The 22,992-nt window shown below is 39.8% G+C and overlaps 1 protein-coding gene across 8 annotated transcripts in view; it reads left to right on the forward strand.

Annotated features, from left to right (window-relative positions):
* The window catches only part of diaph2 (diaphanous-related formin 2), a 419,173-nt gene that overhangs the window by 331,056 nt on the left and 65,125 nt on the right, over nucleotides 1-22,992 (forward strand). For all 8 annotated transcript variants that reach the window (XM_057348933.1, XM_057348934.1, XM_057348932.1 and 5 more), the window contains one exon: nucleotides 20,639-20,803. In XM_057348933.1, the coding sequence (XP_057204916.1) occupies nucleotides 20,639-20,803 (165 nt within the window). The remainder of the gene's footprint in view (nucleotides 1-20,638; nucleotides 20,804-22,992) is intronic.

Below are 22,992 nucleotides of genomic sequence, written 5' to 3' on the forward strand. Positions count from 1 at the left end.
ACACAGGTAGGCTATCTAGCAACCTGTCTGAGCGATTGTATTTTAGGGAGGATATCAAGACAAAAAGTGGAAAATGTTTGATGGTTTTGATGTGTTACGAAATATCTTTGTAGCCTTGTATTCATCAGGATGTGACAGCTATCAGTTTTTTTTATCTTAGATCGTGTGTAGATCAGACATGTGTGGTATGAATTTATTATATGTCTACATGCTGCAGTTGCCCAATGTGTTGCATTGTGCGGTATGTCTTCAGCTGATGGGCGTCCAGTTTGTGTTTTATGGTCTACAGCTGCTTTAGCCATTTCAAGACAAAATATTTTTTATTTTATTTAGTTTAAAAAAGGTTTTCATTAGATTAATATCATAATAATTGAATGTACATTTTACATTACATTATATTATATTGTAAAATATATTTTAATTTGACATATTATTTATCATAATTATTATTATTTTATTTTAAACTGTATTATACAGTATATTATAACCTTTTATATATATATATAAAGTTTTTAAAAAATCTAAAAAATCATGTTTTTCTTATTGTGCATTCCAAGGATATTACTTGGAAACGCAGTTGGGTTGTTTTGATTGAGTAATAATAAATAAAAAATACAGCTAACTAACACAATAAACACAATAAAACATGATAACTCAGTAAAGAACATGATTTTTTGAAAAAAAATGACAAATGTTCGTCATTTGTTATTTTTGTTAACTTAAAAAAAAAATCAGTTTTAGGGATAGTAATATAAATAAATAACCTATTAAAATTTAACAATTCATTTCTGTGTAGTATTTTAGTGTGATTGTACTTTTGTCAATATATTTTATTGTTTTAGTGTACTGTACGTGTAACCTTCAGAGGTAATTCAGAGTCTTTCAGAGGTAATGCAGCTTCAACATATCCACATGATAACAACCTCAAGCGATCTTTTAGTGTAAATACACACTATTCATCCTAAAACTCTCCTCAAACCTTTATGTGATATGTGAAAAAAATCATATTTTTTGTTTTCTATAATAATTAGTTTAATTGAGAGCGTGCAGTCCTCTAGCATCTCAGGTGGCTGTACTGTTGGCTCGCGCTTGCATCATCATGATGGGGAGGCTGCTAGCGCTCCATGCATCGTCCCTGTGCATGAAGCAGATGCTGAACCTACATTCTCAAACTAGGCCCCCTCTAAAAGGGCAGAGGAGTCAAAATTGGGAATCTTTCCCCAATCATCCGCCATCTGCTAGCTGTGACTCTTATAACTTGGCCACTTGTGTACGTGCGTATGGGTGTTTGCGAAAGTGTGTCTGTCGCACGGAGGCGCAGGGAGAGCTGCCAGGAGGCAGCCAAAAATGATAACCGTGAACAAGGCATTTTCCAATGTAGTGATTAAAATGATTGAGCAGAGTGGCGATCTCATTCATCTCAGAGCAAGGTGATGGGGGACGGTGTGTGTGCGGCGCTGGTACAGATCTAAAGAGAGCTGTGAAATGGGACTGGCATGTAGGAGAAGGAAAGAGGCAGGAGAGTGCTGCCCACAGGGGTGCTGCTCTTTTGACTGTTTGTGGAAAAGACAAGTAAAGTTTGAGGCTGTTTTTCCTGAGACACCATTTGACCTTCTTCAATGCTACTGAGACGCCAATAAAGAAATGTATTTATGTATTAGATTTTTCGTTTAGTAAAATATTAAGAAAATACTGTATTTTCAACTTTAGTTTCCATTCGTTTTATATCAGTGACTTGGTTTTAGTTTAGTTTTTCTCAGGATCTTAAAATTTTGCAGTAGATACAATTTTTATTAGGAATACAGGGATAACTGATTTTGATTTTAATGTTTAACATCATTGTATTTCTTAGAGAGATCTAGTTTTGCATTATATTTATGTTTAATCCAAGTAGGTTACTACAAATGTTATGGCTGATATTTAAAACTAAACAATAATAACGATGACAATGATAATGAAATACTACACAACTACTACTAACAATAATAATTAAACAAATAATAAATTATAATAATAATAATAATGTTGTTATTATTTGGTTTTAGATTTCAGCCATATTATAAAATGTGCATAATTGTAATAATTAATAATAGTTTTAATAATAATGATGATGACGATGATAATAATAACAATAATTGTTATTATTATTATTTCCGTTTTACTTAGGGATTCACCGAAAAGAAAATTCTTGGCCGAAGCCGAACATGATGTGAAACACTTGGCCGAAGGCCGAATAATACCGAACATGGTTTTTTGCATTTCTTCTATTTATTAAGCTATTTTTTTGTATAAAATTGAGCAAAACAAAGTAAATTCAAACAAAAAATTGAGCCCTCTCCCTTCATGAATAGCTTATATTAATTAGGCCTATAACTGACTATATAACTGACTAAAAGAATGTAATGTAAGTTACTCTGTACCCCTACAACAAAACACTTCATTAAAAAGTGTCATTCCACATTATGCCTATAAACTAAAAATACGAATAAACTAAAACTGTTGGATTATTATAGGCTACATTGCAAAATGATTTGACAAAAAAAACATCCAATGCAAGCAATTCTGAAGGATGCTGACTGACAACCATTTCAGTTCACGTCTCTCCTCCAAACTCAGCCCACAAAAGCTGACAGTTCTCTCAGAAGATGCACTCGTGGCCGGGATGCACAGAACATACTTTGACAAGTTGTTTAGTACAGGGAACTGTGTGCACGTAACCACTGTATGATGTCAAAGGATGTCGCGAGCGGCGGGGCTACTGTCAGACAGCCCGCTTCCGTCTGAAGTAAAGTTACCGACCGGTAAAGACGCTTTCATTCTGAAATTTACTTCCGTGCAACAAGTCCCGTGCTGTGTCTTTCTCTGACACTTTAAAATGCTCCACACACACACGCACGCACACACACACGCACCGCCAAAATGTTTGCGGCAGTAATAAAGCGCACGCGTGTCTCTGTCTCTCTGTCTCTCTCTCTCTCTCTGCGCTGGTCGCTGCTTGATCGTATCACGAGTCATGTTCGGTAAAATTTATTCGGCCACTTCACATATTCGGAACATTTTCGGTGGCCGAACATTCGGTGCATCCCTAGTTTTACTGTTTCGTTCATCAAAATAATTTCATTTTTGTTTTAGTTTTACTATGGTTTTTGTTAACACTAGTAACACTGGTGGAACTGGATTATTCGATCTGGACACTAATAATCCATTTCTGTCTAGCTTGTGTTTAAAATCTGGCCTTTAATCATTTTAATTGTTTCCTGCTCTGAAAGCTTTTCCTATAATTACCTTTTGTACTGTGACATAAGGGTGGGTGAGGTGACTGTGTGTGCTATTAACATCAGCATCAACCATTGTTCTCTAGTGAACCGGCGGTGTGAAATCACTGATCCACCACGGCATACTGCCTCTAAAATGTCTCTTATAGTGGTCCCAAAAGTATTTGTGTACTTACAGTTGGCCACACTTAAAACTATGACATTTATTCATTTTAAGTGCCCCTTAAGATACTTTTTGAGACCGCTCTTTTTTGTCAGTGATCAGCTTGGGAACAAGAATATGATGAGTTTGAATACTGATTTAAATAAATGACAACACGTTTCTCTCCTCTGCCCACAGATTCGTCTGACTAATCTTTAATTCCAGCCATGCGCTTAAATATCAGACAGATTATCCTTCTCTCCTTTGGAGAGACTGTACCTCCTTTCTTGCCCCTGTTACCCTACCACTGTGGCAATTAACCTACAGCTATGACCTGTTATATTTTAAACCCAAGCCGTCTCATCCGCTCTCTATCTATATTCTCATACACCGTTTACAGCCTAGAACCTGTTTTCTATTAAATGTTAAACTGTATCTGTATTTTTAATGAGCTCTTCAGTGCATATGTGATATATAATGCTCAGGTGTCGGTGAGCAGGGCTGTGATTCTCTTTATTAATAATACAGAGTCAAATGTCTTGTTCATTATGAGCATGGGCTGACCTTGTACTGCTACAGTAGGTTAGAAATATTGTAATGACACGGTTGGTGAATCTCACAAACACTTAAGAAATGTCTAATCTAGGACATATTTCTATTTTTGCAGTTTGTCAGTTAAAGACATGTATTAATGCGGAAAATTATATTCTCACTGTAACGCAGAACAAGAGAAAAAGTATATTGTGTAATAATTGTTAAGCACAATTGTATGATTCTGCTTTCATGTTAATTGTAGAGGGATGCTTAAATATGACCTTGATTTTGTGAGATGTGCCCGTTTGTAGTCCTACATTCCATTTAAATAGTTGGCTAAAGTTTGTTTCTTGTTAATGATAGAGAATCAGATTGACTCCGGAGAGACAGTAATAACAGAAGACAGAGTCTCTAAATGCAGCTTTGTGAAGGCCACACTGCTTTAGGAAATCCTCCCGCTCGTTCTTTCCGGTCTCATCTACCACCGAGTTGTAATTGCCACACATGCTGTACTGTCAGAGCCTATTTGCCTTTCGTGCACTAAAGGGTGTTTTTTCCTCCGTTGTTCTTTTTTTATGTCACATCTCCCAATTATGAATGACATTAGTGTGTGTACAGGTTGAGCATCTGTTTCAGCCCCGTTTGGTGCATCTTGCTGACCTGCTCAGAAGCATTTCATTTTCAGAATCCAGATCACCAGCTGGTCTCCCTATACCGTCTATTAAGGGCGTTTGATGGTATAGGGGCATGTTGATCGCATGAATTTCCTAGATATAGACAGAAGCCAGATTTGTGTGTGTGAAATGAGATTTTTATTTTTTATTTTTTTTATTAGTCAGATATGGTGACCCATACCCGAAATGTGACCTCTGCATTTAACCCATCCAGAGAGTAGTGAACACACGCACAGCAAGTGGTGAACACGCGTACACCCGGAGCAGTGGGCAGCTATCACTGCAGCGCCCGGGGAGCGAGTAGGGGTAAGCCTTGCTCGAGTCGTTACCCGCCGGCCCTGGGAATCGAACCGGCAACCTTTTGGTCATGAGTCCGACTCTCTAATTAGGCCACGACTGCCCCATATTTAACATATTTTTCAATGTCTTTGTTTTCCCGTGCTTGAGGACTTTAGCTTCTGTTTGGCTTAATAGCTTGGTATCTGCGATTTGATTGAAACAAATAATCAGAGTTTTAAAAGGATGTCAGAGACAAGATTGGAGACCTGCACAAACCTTGATAGGCTACAGACAGAAGCTGGTGAGAAGGAGACAACTGTTGGTGTGATTATTTGGAAATAGAAGAATACAAAATAACTATCATATGCCTTGGTTCTGGAGCTCCCTGCAAATTTCCCCAATGGGGTAAAGATGATCATGAGAAATGTTAAAGATCAGCCCAGAACTACACGGAAGAAGCTTGTTAATGATTCCAAGACAGTTGGGAAAGTAGCGAAAACACTCAAAAGCTTAGAAAACGAAGCACAAAGAAAGGCATTCGGTAACACATTGGTAACACGCTATGCCACAGTAGACTGAAATCCTGAAGCACCCGCAAGGTCCTCCTGCCCAAGAAGGCCCGCCTGGCTCGTCTTAAGTTTGACAATGAACATAAAAATGATTCAGAAAAGGCTTTGGCGAAAGTGCTGGCACTGCTGTGAGACCAAAATGGACTCCTGTGTTTGGAGGGAGAGAAATGCTGACTATGACCCAAGAACATCATGTCTACAGAGAAGCACAGTGTTGGAAACATTATGCTTTAGGGCTTTTTCTCTGCTACAGGTATACAGGATGACTTCACCGCATTGAGGGGCTGAGGGACGGGCCCTTTGTACCGTAAAATCTTGGACGAGAACCTCCTCCCCTTAACTAGGTCACTGAAGATGGGTCATGGATGAGCCTTTAACATGACAAAGACGCAAAACATATTGCCAAGACAACCAAAGAGTGGCTTAAGGAGAAGCACATTAAATGTCCTAGCCAGTCTCTAGACCCTAGTCCTATAGAACCTCTGTGAAGGAGGCTAAAACTCCAATTTGCTGAGCGACAGCCAAGAAACCTTAAAGATTGACAGAGGAGTGGACTAAATGTATCCGGACACATGTGCAAACCTGGTGACCAACTATCAGAAATGTCTGACCTCTGTGCTTGCCAACAAGGGTTTCTCCACAAAGTACAAAGTTATGTTTTGCTTGGGGATCAAATACTTATTTCACTGACTGAAATGCAAATCAATTTATAACCTTTATATAACATTTTTTTCCCCTGATTTTTTTTAATATTCTGTGTCTATCAGTTAAAATAAACCCACCATAAAAATTATAGACCCCTCATTTGTTTGTAAGTAGGCAAACTTACAAAATCAGCAGGGGATCAAATACTTATTTCCCTCACTGACAGAAGCCAGATTTGTGTGTGTGAAATGAGATTTTTATTTTTTATTTTTTTTATTAGTCAGATATGGTGACCCATACCCGAAATGTGACCTCTGCATTTAACCCATCCAGAGAGTAGTGAACACACGCACAGCAAGTGGTGAACACGCGTACACCCGGAGCAGTGGGCAGCTATCACTGCAGCGCCCGGGGAGCGAGTAGGGGTAAGCCTTGCTCGAGTCGTTACCCGCCGGCCCTGGGAATCGAACCGGCAACCTTTTGGTCATGAGTCCGACTCTCTAATTAGGCCACGACTGCCCCATATTTAACATATTTTTCAATGTCTTTGTTTTCCCGTGCTTGAGGACTTTAGCTTCTGTTTGGCTTAATAGCTTGGTATCTGCGATTTGATTGAAACAAATAATCAGAGTTTTAAATGAACAACTTTAAATATAGCTTTTTAATTTCAGGGCTTGTTCGTCATAATCATTTGGTGTACGCTGAGATAACTCATTTGTTCTCCTTTTGCTCTGCCTGCATTTCACAATGCAGTCATTTGGGTTGCATAAGAAAAAACACAACAAAATCTTGCCGTATAAAAGACCGTGCTACGTCTGCCACGAACTTGCCATTCACAGCAGATCACAGAGATCACAGGAAGAAGCTTGTCAGTTCCAAGTTACAATTTGCTCTGAAAGTATATCTCAGAGATTTGCTTTAACACCATATCTGTCTTGTGGCTCGCTTTTTATCGAGACAGAGGGGATGTAAAGAGATGAGATTTTCTCTTCCTCTAATTCCCTTATTCGCTTTGACTAAGTCTTAAAGTGGATTGTTAACTCTTTCATAGTTTTTAAAGGTAAAAGAGTAACTAGACAGGGAGCATTCTCACAGGAGCGCTTTCATCTGCCGCTGTGCCACAGGTTCAGCTACCTTCCTCCTGGGACTCCAACAACACTTTCATTTTCCAAATTTACCTCACGAAACATTGCAGCAATTATAACGCACGCACGCTCTGCTTTGCTAACTAACGATAAAAGACACAATGGCAAGCGTCGCGATTTGCATAAGAATAAAAAATGCAAAGAACTGAAACGGCGGCAAGGTTCTCGGTCAGTGTTATTTTGATCGTTGTCGGTACTAATTCCGAATGACTGTTCCAAATATAAACCTCATATTGGGCTGTGTGAGCGTCTCAAGTCTCTCACAAGTCTCTTGTACCACCCCTCCTGTTTTTAAATTGGATTTTGAAAATTGAAGAGAAGACATAAAACCGTGGTTATGGCTGATCTCGCGTGGCAGCCTGAGGTCGAGCTTACGATCCTCCTGGTGAGGATATATACGAGCTAATCGAGCAGGCCTGGGCACGTGTGTGCGGATAGCGGCTGATTAGGCACTATCGCATCCGGGTGGAATCGTTTATAGTGTATGGTCCTCTGGCGTACCAGCCAGACAGAAATCTAATTAAAGGTGAAATGAAGGCATATTTATAGGATTATTTTGCTATTTAAACTAACATCTAATTGTTCATATAAACCCGTGTATGATTGTGTAAATAGGGACTTTATTTATTTATTTTTAAATCTAATGGCACTAGTGTTAAATTTCGGGGCACACCGAAGTACAATATTGATAATGCATATATTATTTTCAGAATATACTGTTACTGTGATATACGTTATAGCATTTTAGATTATCATGACATACAATTATAATATTTGCCAATGGAACTCACCAACTGGCCAAAGTGCTTGTAATGTTCTTTCTTTTCCCCACTCTAATAATAAGTTTTATTATCGTTTTTATTGTTTTGCACGGAGATATAGAAAGTACATGCAAATATGTTCTCAGGCTGTAAAAAAATGCAAATATCTTTATTTCAGGCTGTAGGGAAGGAAGGAGGCGGGAACCGGCGAACATTCAAAAACTTTAATAAAATAAACAAACAATAACACGGAAATAAAAGGAGAACAAGAACAAGAACATAAATACAAACTTAACATATGTCCGGGCCCGGTCCTCTCTCGTCCGTAGTCCTGTCGCTCGTCCTCTTATGCTCCCGATCTCCTCCGTGAGACATGCGGGACCGTGTGCGCACAGCTGATTCCCACTGTCACTCACGCCACCGGACCCGCCTCGTTGCCTCACGGCTCTCGTCCCGCCTTCCTCGTTACACAGGCCTATTTCTTTATTTATTTGCTCGTAATTTTTACTTCAAACTATGTTTGTTTGAACAATGTGTTCAGATGTAAGCAGAATGTTTTGTGTAATTAGTGTCAGCAGAGAGGGTGTTAAACTGCAGTCTTCCTCTATTTCGTGGAAAGCGGCAGTTTTCTTCACATGTTTTACCACAGAGAATGCATGTGATATAGGCAATTAAGCACGTAATTACAATTAGCCAAAGAGCAACGCTTTTTCCTCAGTTCATATCCTCGCTTGTTTCGCCATAATTAATAACAGAAGCGGGATGAGCGAGGGCTTTGGCATTCACACGGGCTCGCTGAAGTTAATACTGTTGGCTATACAAGATTGAAGAAAACTCTTCCTCTTCTGGTTTGGGATTTTGAGCTTTTAGAAGTTTCTGCAGCTGAACTCCAGGGCAAGAGATTTCAGATTGTTGTATAAAGCACTTATCCTTTCTAACATCGAGTTAGGAATGTAGAAACTTTGAAAAAGAAGTGCTTTGGCATTTATGCGCTGTTTACTTTATCTTTTCCGTTTTCTTCAAAGCATTCAAGATGGAAGGCTAGGTCCTGTTATGAATTACATGAGCACCTAATTGCCCCATAGATGCAGGTCTGCATCACATCTGATTATGAAGGCTTGTTTTGTGGTGAAGCCACTGAACCTCTAAGTGATTCATTATCTGATTCTTTGCTAAAACATTGAAATCAATCCCTTCAGCCCCTTCAGACGAGTCTGCAGATGAGTTTACTCATAAATACTTTTTTTTTTTTCCCCCTTAAAAACATGATGCATCTTTTACCGAGGGTATAAGCATCGGCATTATGAATGAAAGCTTCTCTAAGTAAAGCTCTCTCAGGTCGGATGGAAAGGAGATAATAAAAAGTAGAGGAAAGGTAATTAGAAGAGTAAGTGGGTTAATGCGCTTTGGCTCTGAATCGCAGCGGTTAATGTTAATGAGAGGAGCTGGTGAGACTCTAAGATCCCTCATTGTGCAAATGAATGTCACCGAGTGCACAAAATGGCCGCCTCCAAATGGAAATGGAGCTCCCTTTTTTTCCTACAGCTCATTTCTGTCAGTCGCACCTGCTGAAGGTGCGGAGATCCATTTAGATTAATGCGGCTCTCGCGCTGGTGGCATCTGGTGAAGTGTCTCTGCCTGTGTAAACAACCCCAAGTAACTTCAGTCTGTTCGTCCAATCAATCTCACTTATTCTCAATGATCTCCACGGACAAAACGGCTTTCATATCTTTTCACATCTCCTCCGTTAAAAACCTCAGCATTCACGCGGTACGCAGACCTTTGGTAGTTACATAAATAAATGCGATCTCACTGTTGGTGGACTGCTGCTATAATTTTCGATCCTTTGAAAGCGCTTGAAGCGTCTCTCAGATACGCGTTTGAAGAATAGATGCGAGTGTTCTTTTGTGCAGGTTGAAGACAGGACTTTTCAAATGTCTGTTTACCGGGCAGACATCAGGCTCGCCGGCGTGCTCCGCAACTCTCCTGGCAGACTCTTGATGATATATTTATGGATTTTTCGCTCCTTTTCCCTGGCCTTAATCAAAGTGCAGACATTGAACATGTCAAGGTTGTGTTGAACCTTTTCAGTGTTGACAGGCCGCCTTGTCAGAGAGAGGTTTTAGCCGGTGTAATAAGAGACGAATGGTTAGCTCCAAAACAGCAGAGCTGTAGTTTCTACATTTCTAATGGAGCTAGTTGTCCACTGTCAGAAATACAGTTACGATAAGTGGGTGAATTTATCTGTTTGTGGGTGTTTTTCAGCTTTCGGAAGATGGGGGGGCTTCGGTTCGGAGGGAAGCCACATTTAGCTGTGGCATTGATTTCATAAAAGGTTGCTCAGTGGGAAGTGGGTAGCCTTTCATCCCACCTTCTCACCACGCACACCGCAAGAGCCTGAGTAATTGTGCTTCCCAAGATGTTTGGTTATTGCAAAAGACAAAAAAGCCGACTGTGTCCAGCCAGTTGCATATCCATCATCCTTACCATTTTACCCACAAAAAGCCCCTTTTTTTCCTCGTCTTGTTTTTTTAAAAGGAGTTGTTGTTTGTGTGTAAACTACGTGGCTTGTGAAAGGCTTGTTTTTTTTATTTAAAGAAGCTGTCAGACGAATGATGTCTGGGCACAATCCACATTTCCATTTGTACTCGTGTTTCTCTGCAGCTCACTGGCACTGAGGAGGTACAATGTTTTGAAATTAGATATCAGCATCCACAGCGGCGCACTACAAACAGAGGATGGGAAAAATAATAAAATGACAGCGAGATAGACGGATTGACGGGTTGATATAGTTAGCTTGACAGATGGTTCTACATGAATATGTTGGTGGAACAATGTTTAAAAGAGATTGAGAGAGGGGAGGAGGCGAGCGGGGGACAGACGGACAGACACAAAGGCGGATAGAGGAAGAGCTGAAAGGAATTATGGGTAACAGCTAGTGAGACCCTCTGATGTTCGAGCACAAACACATAGCTTTGGGCGATTCATGAGCTGTCAGGGTCCAGCCGGTTGGTGTGGAGCGACTGTATCTGGGGCATAAAGATTCTCTACTTCGGTCTTTCTGTCTTTTCACTTTAGATGTGCACAAAGCCAACGAGAAAGAGCCTGTTGTGATGCTATATGGAACTATGATTTACGATTTGGTGTCTAATGCATTACAGGCATTTTTTTACTACTGTCTTATATAAACTGACAGGAAAATATTTTGGCACCACATAAAGCAACAACATAAACAAACTTTACTGTTTGCGTTCGTGAACTGTCCTTAACTTATATACTCAAATAATAGAGTGCCTGTAGATTATTTCTGATAAGCAAAAGAAACCGAGAAGAACTGTTACTTGGCTAAACTTGCCTCTCAAATATTTTGAATTTAGACTGCAAAGCCAAGCTCAACCGCTAAATGTCAATGTACCATACGGTTTCTTTAAATGCGACAAAACTACCCGGACCGGACCCAGTCAACAAATTGTTTATTTAATAAAATTAACATACAACAAAATTCAAAAAATGTTTTACTTAATGCTATTATTATAATAGATAATACATATTATAAATAAAATTATAATAGAATTTAATATTAACATAAATTAAGTAAAATATAAATAGTTATATTATTAGACACTAACCAGATCGATAAACAAACGCAGACCGGAAGTTAATTGCAGTCCAGGAGCATGTGTCCAATGAAATGGTCTATAGACAGCATGCAATTTTATTGCTTTTAATTCTTTGTATTCCTTAATTTGTATTGAATGCATTCAACTTAGCTAAGTTTTCACAAGCAGGGTCACATTTGTTTAAACAGAATCAAAGACACATCTATTAGTTTTAGGTCCTATTTTGTAGTTCAAATGTCAGATTGGCAAGAACACAAATTGAATTTGGTCTCCATTGGATCCTCATGAGCAATGATGAAGGGTTTAATTCATTCTTAGAGAGAACTACAGCCTTGGCATATAGTGATAGCATTATATTACACACACTTAAGCTGTTTTTATGTTTTCCAGCTCTCTCATGACTCATTAAGACATCAAGACAGTTCAAAATGAGCAAGGCCATTGCCCTATGGCCAGCACGAAATTCAAGAATCACATGCACAACATGTGCAAAGTAAAACAAAAATGACTCTAAACCAAAAAGTGTTTCAGCCTTGAGAATCCAGGTTATTTGAGGCTACATGTCTTTGTTTGGTGTTGAATAAAATTGTAATTTCTATCATGGCCATAACTGTCCTGAATACAACAAGGCCTCTGAAAAATTCCAGGTAGCTGTCTGTTTTAAAATAAGCTTACTCTAAAGGTGAAGGAACATCAGCGCTGCAATGTTTTTCTGATCAACCCCCGCCCCGCTCTTATGTTGCAAACAAACATTGTGTGGGCGCCATTCCTGTCACTTATTAGACATTAATGATTCGCAAATCCACTTGCCCGCAGGATACGTGTATCATTCTTCTTGTCAGTTCAACATCCCTATAAAGCTTCTAAGCTTTTTGCTGAAGAAACTGTGAGAGATCATTTTATCTTACACTTGATTGCCAGATAATTATCAGTTAATTATTCAGAGCCTTAAATTAATTTGCTAAAAATAGTGGCCGTGTCGTCTTGTCTTCACTGGAGACCGTTCCATTATTTTAGCACGCTCTCCTCCCCCCAGACTTGACACGGGACTGCAGTAGATGTATGACGCTGTACCGTAAATATGATTTTCATTTGTATCATGTCTGCACTTAATCTAATCAGAGCGAGTCTGCACACAAGAAAAAATTCCCTTTTATAACCAGCAGGGTGCATGCAGCACTCCATACTTAAATTGGCTGATTATTACTCATTGGACCAGCTGTGAACATGAGCTTTTACAGATTTATCCGCAACACACTGTACGGTTTAAATGCGACATCTGTTCTGCAGTGTTGGTGTGTATTGCTGTCATCACGGTTAGTGTCGATACCAAAAACTTCAACTCTTCTGGATTACTTAACTTCTGATACAGATATCCAGAGAGGAGAGAAGCTAATATATCATATAGTTTGCAGTGCAACTGAAAAGTATGAAAACAAATCTCATTCTGAAGTGATTTTTGCCACACACACATACAGTATGTGTACACATTTTTGAAAATACAAAAATGGGCTGTTTCTTCACAAGAATATTGGTAGATTTGGAAAGTGACCCAAAGGAAAACAAGCACTTCTGTGTATCAAGGTTATTATGCCTGACCGATCCTCTTTCAAAAACCAGTATAGTTCATGGTCCACCTCTCTCTCGCTACGCAGGTGTTTTTGGTACTTCATTAGATTTCTTTTCCTCTGGACACTTCATTAAGCTGAAGTTGCCACGAACAAAGAAATGGGTTTGAGGTCTTTTAATGGAATTCACTGGCTTAACCAATCAAAATGTTTCTTCAGCCTTTCAGCGCTGTTGCGACCTGCTGTTAGGCCAAAGGCTGTGAGAATGATAAGGATATTGAATGGAGCCATTGCTTGTCACAGAACCCCACTGGTTCAACAGGAAGACACTGATCAATACTTCCCATACCTCTCTCTCTTCGGGTGTGTGCACGTGTTACAATCTCTCCGAGGCTGTGAATGAGTTGCTCAGCCAATCTAAATAGTTGTTCACTTGAAAGTGTCGGAATTGATTTCTCCGAATAAACAAATAGACTCTCATTAGAGTAATAACAAGCACGAGATAAAGAATGAAATAAAATAAAGCGGGACAACAAAAAGGACAACAGTTCAGTTCGCAACAAAACTACTCGCTATTGATCCGATTTGCGCAGAGCTAAAAGCATTTAAGTACTTACGCCAGCTATTTGTACTGAAGTTTAATATGTCTAAAAAAACCTCAGATTCTATTGACATTTAAAACACTTAGTCGTCTGGAGGCGTACTTCAAAGCCAACTCAGCAGGGACCCCATCAGAACAATCCTACTAGTCTTGATTACAGGCATGCTTGGGAAATATATTAACCACCCTCTTGAGAACCGCTCTCGCTGCAACCCCCAGCACTGTTGAAGAGGTACAATCTGGGTTAGACCCTAATAGACTACTGCTTTTAACCAGCTAGACAAGCTTACACCACCATTAAAAAGCTTAAACCCACACATTTTCCTTTTTCCTCATTATTTCTCTGTGATGTACCTCATATTATACCTCTCTCTCCCTCTGTGTCTCAGAGCTGCCTGCAGTATGCCAATGTGGTTTTCAATTAAAACGAAGAAGCCTACAATTGTTCTCATTTCAGCAGCTGTATGATAGCAATCGCTGAAACCAATTGTGTAATTCGTGTAATCACAGAGCAGTTTGTTAGGAGTGATAAACTTAATTACTAGCAGGTGAAGGCATGCTGTGAGAAGCATCTATAGCACACAGCCTGCCTGAAGAATATTATTAGGGACAAAGCCCACACTTACATAAAAGAGCTGCGTCACGTAATCTGCACAATGGCACCTGCATTAGTGTGTGTTTTACAGCGTTAATACTGTACTCGTCAACTCTTCAGGGTGTACAGCAGGGACTGACTTTTGAATAGCATTTGCCCTGTGGTATCAAAACCTTTCAGCTGTAACATATTTGCGCATCCTTCCAAAGCAGATAAACACTCCTGATCTAATGAGGATAACTCGGAGGGCTTCGACGGGGCGCTGATGTAAAAGAAATAGTGTGTGAACTTGTTTGAGAAGGTGCGAGACACGGTGCATCTGGATGAGGTCAACAGAGCTTGCAGATAGAAAAATAGACCTTTAGTAAGAGATAGTTCACCCAAAAATGAAAATTCTGGCCGAGAGGCATCGGAGGCCCATCTCCCAGATCCATAAATATTTAATTCGCAGAGATGCAGAATAAATTGACAGTGAAATTGACTATGAATCCCGCTTTTAATTTTTCAAATGAAGAGAAAGAGAGGGTCTCGCCGCTGGTGGGACAGAGAGCGTGATGTGACAGGGGTCTCGACCTCACCACGAGGGAAGGGAAGGAAGAAATTCACTTTTCTGCTGCCTCGCCGCTGCTATCGACACATCACGTCCCGGTTGTTGCCGAGGGCCGATGCTTTAATTACTAGCCTGTTTGTGGAGGTGAAATTAGACCCCCAGCACTGTGGGTTAATGTGGGTGTGTAGAACACACAGCCTGCAGGAGGAGGCTTGTGCTGATGCAACACATCTGATCTGCATGCAGTATTCGCTCGGAGATGCCAGCTCCACTCACTGATAAGAGAATAAGTAAGAGTCTGAGAGTCAATGAAGGTTCGCACCTTAAAATACCTGGTTTCGTGTCTGTTTGCGTTGGCCTGCTGACGCACATCGGAGGAGCTATGAGCTGTACCACTGTGCTGCTTGTCAAAATGTTATGGTCAATTACTAATTTTATTCATCTTAAAAAATATTAAGTATAAATATGTAAGTAAAATATATCAAAACTATGTTGTATTTCAGCATACCTGTGACTAGAATTTGCAAAAACATTCTATCAACCTACCTTTTGATATACTGTATCACCCATAGAGAGAGAGAGAGAGAGAGAGACTTAAACATCTACTGTATGCTGGCCTCTGATTGGCCAATTCATAAATTTGAAAAACATTTAAAAAATAATATTAGGTTTAATTATGAGAGAAATTAATATGCTGGCAAAATTAAGTTTGTCTACAAAATTTATTTAATTTATTTTAGCATATACCTTCAAATCAAAAGATTTTCAAAACACTTTTTGTTCAAAAAAACATTCTGTCATCATTTACTCACCCTCAGATTAGGGCTGCACAATAATTTATCGCGATACCACTAAATCCTATTGTAATCGAGCTGGCTGCGATATGCAACGTGTCGATGTTTTTTTAATGCGTAGCTTGTCCGTGAAGCACGTCTCTGGGATCAGTAGGAAATGCTGCTCGATCTAAAAGCAGTGCGAGTTTGAGTCGCTTATAAGGTGCATTTGAAAAAGCAACACCCGTCAAACATGATCATTATAAATATACTTTATTATCATAAAAATATGAAATCGGATGCAGCAGCATTTTCCCGTACTTCACTCAAAAGCTGTGCATAAATCACTTGATATTTATGGTCGGTTTATCGTGACAGCCCTACCTCAGATTGTTCCGAACTTGTATACATTTCTTTGTTCTGCTAAACACAAAGGAAGATATTTGGAGGAATGTCAGTAACCAAACAGATCTCCTCCCCCAATTGACTCCCATAGTATTTATTTTCCCTACTATGGCAGTAAATGGAGGATGAGATCTGTTTGGTTACTGACATTCTTCCAAATATCTTCCTTTGTCTTTAGCAGAACAAAGAAATGTATACATGTTTGGAACAACTTGTGGGTGAGTAAATGGTGACAATTTTTTTATTTTTGGGTGAACTATCCCTTTAGTCATCTGTTTTCACCAGAGCAAAGGAGCATAGGCCTCTTTTCCATTTCAATTTCAGAGAGAATAATCAATGCGCCACCCTTTCATGTAGCTTGTACTATAATCCATAACGCGTGAATCAGCGGAAACGTGTATCTGTTCTTTTTCCAGTTCACGCGACAATCCAGATCTTCCGCACAAAATGAGTCATCAAAATCTCAGCCCTCATCAGCTTTATTACTGCCTGAGCAATTACCTACTTTTCCCCCTTTTAAGAAATTGGTTTCAGCCACGGCTGTTCTCATTACCGTTGAAATCACAGCACGCTCGGCTCGAATTTCTGTCAATAATAGACCATTAATCAGCTCGCTCTTGGAAATTCGAAAAATCCACCTAACAGGGTCTGAGCGAAAGTTTTTGATTGAGTTCAGGCGCTTGATTGCTTGTACAGCTGCACAATACGGCATAATTACACATGGAAGTGACTGCCGAGATATTATCAGACAGTCATGGCTGCGTTGGCAGTTTTTGGGAGTAGACGGTGAAAGTGGCGTGCGCGGCGGAAAGCCTGACGGTGGCACTCTGTTGATCATCATCCAAGGTGTTGTGTTAATTAGCTTGGATCCCTTCCAGAAAAGAATTTGAGAGCCGTGCCTTTCGGTTGATACAATTCAAATTATTTCCATGGTTTCACGTATACCCACTTTTTCTCAAATATTTTCATTTCCTGAAGGCAGAACTCTTATTCGGCTGGATGCGGTATGGATTTCTATTATTTTTATTCATGTTTGCCTGAAGGGAAGTGTCATTATTTGTCACTCGGATTGTTTCGTGGGTGTGAATGTTAATGCGGAGTCTCTTTATTTCTTCTGCATAATCTACTGAACACCTTGTCCTTCACTCACTAAGTCACAGTTCATTGTCATTGTCTCGAATGATGCAAGTACACAGTAAGTGCCCACCAATGACTTCGCTGAGGAATGATTGTAAAATAAAAAGTGAAAAGAAACTTTAGGCTTTCTCCTTCACAGATCAGAAGTGATGCATGGAACACAGCGGTCCAATAAGTCTGACTAGACCTCGCCCTCCCACATTGCCGAACACCCCAGGCACTCTCTGTTTGTGCCATTTCCCAAAGCTGATCTCCCTTGGAAATATATTTCCTTTCCTCCATCTCCCCACGGCAAGCCATTAGTGCTCCATAAACCACCCGAAAAAGATGCTCCCTCTCCCATCCCGTCCGGTCGTGTGCTCTAAAGCCAGAAAAGGCGGACCCGGTTGCTGTCCTGGCAAGAGAGCTGTCGTCTCCTGTTCCCAAGTAAAGTCCAGCTGTTAGGGAGGATGTATGTAGATTGGCTGTGGGACTCGAGAAGAAAAAGTCAACCCTCACTAAAAGCTTACTTGCTCTATCAGCCTCCCGGCATAGAGCCAGGAGGCATGCAGAAAAGCATTAAATAAACATTAATGGAAGTGGGTTAGGGGAGATTTATTAAGGAGGTCTTTTTGGCCTTGCCTAAGGGAGCCATGCACCATTTTATTCACTCATACAAGCGCACAGGTAAACAAACAAGGTAATTTATGGCAGGCTTTACAGGTGGCAGTGTTTGGAATTCACTCTCTGGCTTGTTTTCAGGTAGGGGGATTGTTTTTCACACTGTCTTGAGGAATTTTAATCATTTTTCATGGACTGAACACCAGATGATATGTGAAACTCTCTTCTTCTATGGTATTTCGTTAAAAAGTTTTGTAAACTAATGAGGATTAAGGGTATTTTTACGCTTTTTTGTCTTGTCATTTTTTTTATATGGGGGCTTAAAAAAGGATCTTTTTTGATAAAACCCTAGCCTTTCTGTACAGTGAAATATGATATTATGGGAGAAACCTGTTTGTTCTGTTCTTTGAGGACAGCTGGAGAGAACCAACAGACAGCGCTTAGGAAAAGGAAGCGAGGAACGTTTCATCCAGGAACCTCTGTCTCCAACCCGCCATTTGAAGCAGAGGTGACACGGGTGACAAAAAAAGCATGAAGTATGTACTTTGAAACTTCTTACAGAGGTAAAGGGAAGGAGAAAGCAAGAGAGAGGGATTGATGCAAAGAAAAAGCAAGAGAAACAGTTGAAGAAATTGCTTTCGGAGGAGAATGCAGGGCTGATATTGGGCGTGCGTGTCAGCCGTTGTCAATGTAACAGATCTTTGATGTGGAAATAATAGCCGGTGAGGGCTCGGCCCAGTCCAGTGGAACTACGTATGACTGTGATGAGCTGTTGTCAAACACCCCCACATAATCTCTGACTCTCTCTCTCAAGCAGAAGCAGTGTTTTCAGTGTCTTATCCAATCTTGAATGCTGTATTTCTTGGGTTTTACGCTTAAACAGAGCTTGGTCACACAAAAGGTATTAAACCATGCAGGGTTAAATCGAGCACATTGCACAACCTCTTGAGAATTGTGCCTCATTTTTTTTTAACAGAAACAAGAAGTAATTTTGCACTTGTCAAAGGAACTCATAAAGCTCAGCCCCAAGGACAGAGATGAAAGCAAATTTAGACATTATTGCAGGAATTCAGGCTTAAAGAGTTTCCATTCAGGCTTTAAAGACTCCTGCAGTGAATGATTTGAGAGTGGAGTGTTTGTGTAGGCCATAGCAGAATAATAGGCAGCACAGGTGAGACGGCATCCTTGGCATCCCAGATGCATCCACATAATTCTAAAAGTTTTTTTTCCGGTTCACTGCATAATCATCGGTGCACAAATGTTTGTTCATAGTTATTTTAGGATGAAGAGAATATGGAGTTTACAAGTTGTAATTGAATCATATTTTATTTTTATGGTGTTTTATTTTATTAATTGTATTATTATTATTATTTAACAGCACACATTTTTGCCGTTTTTTTAACACTTACCTATCTGTGTTGGATTAGTCAAGATGCTTGCTTTAATTTTACATTTAATTTTATTTTAAATATTTGTGTTAAAGTTCCAGTGTGTAATTTTTGGGATGATCTATTGATAGAAATGCAATATAATATACATAGCTATGCCTTCAGAGGTGTATAAAGAGCTTACACAATGGAGCGTTATGTTTTTATTATGTTTGAGGGCTGTCGTGGCCTAATGCGACCAGAAGGTTGCCGGTTCGATTCTCAGGGCCGGCGGGTAACGACTGAGGTGCCCTTGAGCAAGACACCTTACCCCTACTTGCTCCCCGGGCGCTGCAGTGATAGCTGCCCACTGCTCCGGGTGTACGTGTGTTCACCACTTGCTGTGCGTGTGTTCACTACTCTCTGGATGGGTTAAATGCAGAGGTCACATTTCGGGTATGGGTCACCATATCTGACTAATAGGTCACTCACTTTCACTTCACTTTATTACCTTAGAATGAGGTATTTCTATCTACAGTATATACACCGCGGGTTCCTTGCATGTAATTCAGCATGTTCTGTCAGCCGTCATAGTGTTTCGAAAGGGAGGGGTGGAGTGAGCGGTTGGTTGCAATTCGCAACCTTGCCGCTAGATTTCACTGACTGGATCTTTAAACAATCCGACTCACATCTGAAGGCTAAACCATCCACACTACTTCGAATGCAGCAAACAATTGCCTGCAAATGGATGCTGAATGTGTGTAGTCGAAGCACCTTCTGCGTGTGGTGTGCTGCTTTATGAGCATGCAGTGAAAAAAGATAGTAAATCTCTATTGAAGCATGCTACCTGTTTGTTTATGTGTGTGTGTTTGTGCTTGTGAGACTGGGGGCGGTCCACTTGCACCTCATGAGCTGTGAGATAACGCAGCCCCGACTGGAGCTGTCAATAGCCATTCACAGAGAGAACCTGCCTCCATCTGCACTTTAAATTACAGAGCGCATCTCACACGAGGGTCCAGCGTGCGCTGACCTAGCTCTTGTTGTGCGAAACAATGAAAAGGTGACTGCAATCAGCTTGTCCCTCCAGCATCTGTGTAAGCCCCCCGGCCTATGAATCGCTACTCCGTCGCTCCTCCGCTATCACTAATAGCCCAGCGTGCCAATTATTCCAAACTTAGATGGAAAGGTTATTGAATGGCCTTGTTTGTCTCGCTTGACCTCTGCAGAAAGCGTCGGCCCTGCTCAATTTTCCACAGGTGACCTCCTTTTTGAAGGATTGGGAAAATGGTTTTAAAAAGGCTTTGTTGTCAATGTTTATCCATCACCAAGCCCATGTGCGGTGACACGTCTGTAGTGATACCAACCTTGCTTGTCCTTCCTTAACCGCTTTGTTCGCACGGCTTTGCCAAGCATTCCCGCGAGCAGTATGAGAAGCTCTCCACCATGCACAAGAATATGCAGAAGCTCTACGAGAGTATGGGGAGCTACTTGGCCTTCGACCCGCACGCTTTCAGCGTCGAGGACTTCTTCGGAGACCTGGCTAACTTCCGCAACCTCTTCATGGTGAGTACAGTTGCCCCGCTAACTGTTTCGTCAAAGCATGAGAGAATTTTTTCTGAACACTGCACAAGGTTTCAGTATTGCATAGGGCTGGGCGATTAATCGAAAAGTAATCGAAACCGACATTAAGAAGCTCTAACCAACGGTTATTTCGATTAATTTCCATGTAATATCCATGTCGATGCGTGCCGCTATACCTCACTTTTTTCTTTTCAGAGCAAAAGAGACTTAAAATATTCTATTTATTTTGGGCATGCATACACATATCTGTAAGACATTATTAGAAACTGTAAGTTGTCTAGTTTTACGTGTGTACGCTTACAATAACATCAAAGCGTTGTTATTTTGTAAAATAAAGAAAATAAACAGGGCGCGTTATCAGCCGTCTCCACTCCGCTCACACAAGTAATTTCTGAAATGTGTCACTGATCTAAAACTCTGCAAATACTTCTCACACAAACGTGAAACGTATGTCTAAAGAAAGCTTAAAATGTCTACTTTTAAATGACCCGATTCAAATGGAAATCAAATATTCTGTGTTTATGTAATATGCGTGAAAGAGAGGTACAGTCGATACGAGACATTCTTCCAGGTCTGCTCCCGTTTAGTAATCACAAGACTTTTAGTCCAAAAATGTGCATATTGTGAGAAATATAGATATACTGAAATACGTTTACTTCATATTTCTTTAGACAGACTTATGAGTTTTAGGCTCCGTTCAACTATTAAAAACTCTTCACGTGACAGCTCTTATGACGGCAGGACTGGTGTCTCCAGGCAGGGTCCTAAAGTACACCCATTTCTCACGACACATGCAGACAGATGATTTGATGATTTTTGTTGCGTTTGTTCTCCTGTCTTCAGTGGCAGAGGAAATGTTTCCAAAAAATAACACAAAGATGTCTATTATTCGAAATGTTCAATAAATAATCATAAATACTTTGTTTTTTTTTGATTATCTAAAAATAACATGAGATAAGAAATGTTTCATTAGAAAAAATACCCCACCTTTAGTTGGGCATATTTACACTACAAACCTTGTCAGTGATATACGCGGGCAAAAAAAACTAAGAAAAATAAACAAAATAATCGTTCAATAATTGTAATTGAGAGAAAATGTTCAATTCATCGAAATTTTGATTTTAAGCCAAATCGCCCAGCCTTAGTATTGCATTTGTCTGTCTCAATCAGTGTGTATGAATATTTCTTCAAGTAGGAATGCTTGAGGAGGTAAAGTTGATGTTTTTTAAGAAAAACAGACCACAGGTCAGAGTTGCTGTGTGCAGTATGATTAAGTTAAAAATTGTTTTGGCAGCTTCTGCCGTTTGGAATGTAAAAGCGAAATTCTTTTCTAAACTTCTACTTTTTCTTCTCTCTACAAATATACAGTTTTAATAAGTGCATAATTTTTAGTAGGACCGCACTGTTAAAAACTAATACATTTAGCGTTGTGTTAAATGTACGATGATTTAGCTTATTTTATAACATTTGATAAAGACATTTTTCTTGACATCTCAGTGAGAAGACTGAAGCACAGGCTTATTAAAGCATACATAAAGTCTGCTGAGAATGGAATGTATTATCAAATGTGTGGCTTCCAAGCAGATAAAAGAGTATCTGAGCTTATTATCCTTTCAGAGTTACATTAACTTCTGTACAGTGTGTCGGATATCAAGACCACGCCTCCTCCCTGTCTCACATAAAAAGATCACTACCTAGGGTTTAGGCAGGTAGCAATGGGGTATTGCTGATAGGATTGGGATTTATTCAGACAGGCGCTAGGTGCTAAGACGGTATGAATTTTTTGAGTAATTGATATATACAGCGGCGGGAAAAATTAAGAGACCACGTTGTCATTTAAGCAGCATTTCTAGATGTATTGTGGTCATTTCAGTCCAGTGTCTGTTGAATTTCAACAAAATCAAACCTCAGGAGTGACATAAAGTCATCCAACAGGAATGTGAAAGACAAGATACATGAAAACTGATGAAAATTGAGGTTATTACATAAAGAATAATTTTGAACTTTTCCTATATACATGTACAAATATTACTGTTGTATTGCTTAAAAGTAAATATGAACTTGTTTTCTTTGCAGTATTTTAGGCCTGAAAAAATACAGAGCATCTTTTGTTATTTTTACCTGTTTCTCCAGTCTTCATTTTCTGCAAATAAATCCAAATAGAAACAATA

The sequence above is a fragment of the Triplophysa rosa genome, linkage group LG13 (assembly GCF_024868665.1).
Source record: "Triplophysa rosa linkage group LG13, Trosa_1v2, whole genome shotgun sequence".
Classification (NCBI taxonomy): domain Eukaryota; kingdom Metazoa; phylum Chordata; class Actinopteri; order Cypriniformes; family Nemacheilidae; genus Triplophysa; species Triplophysa rosa.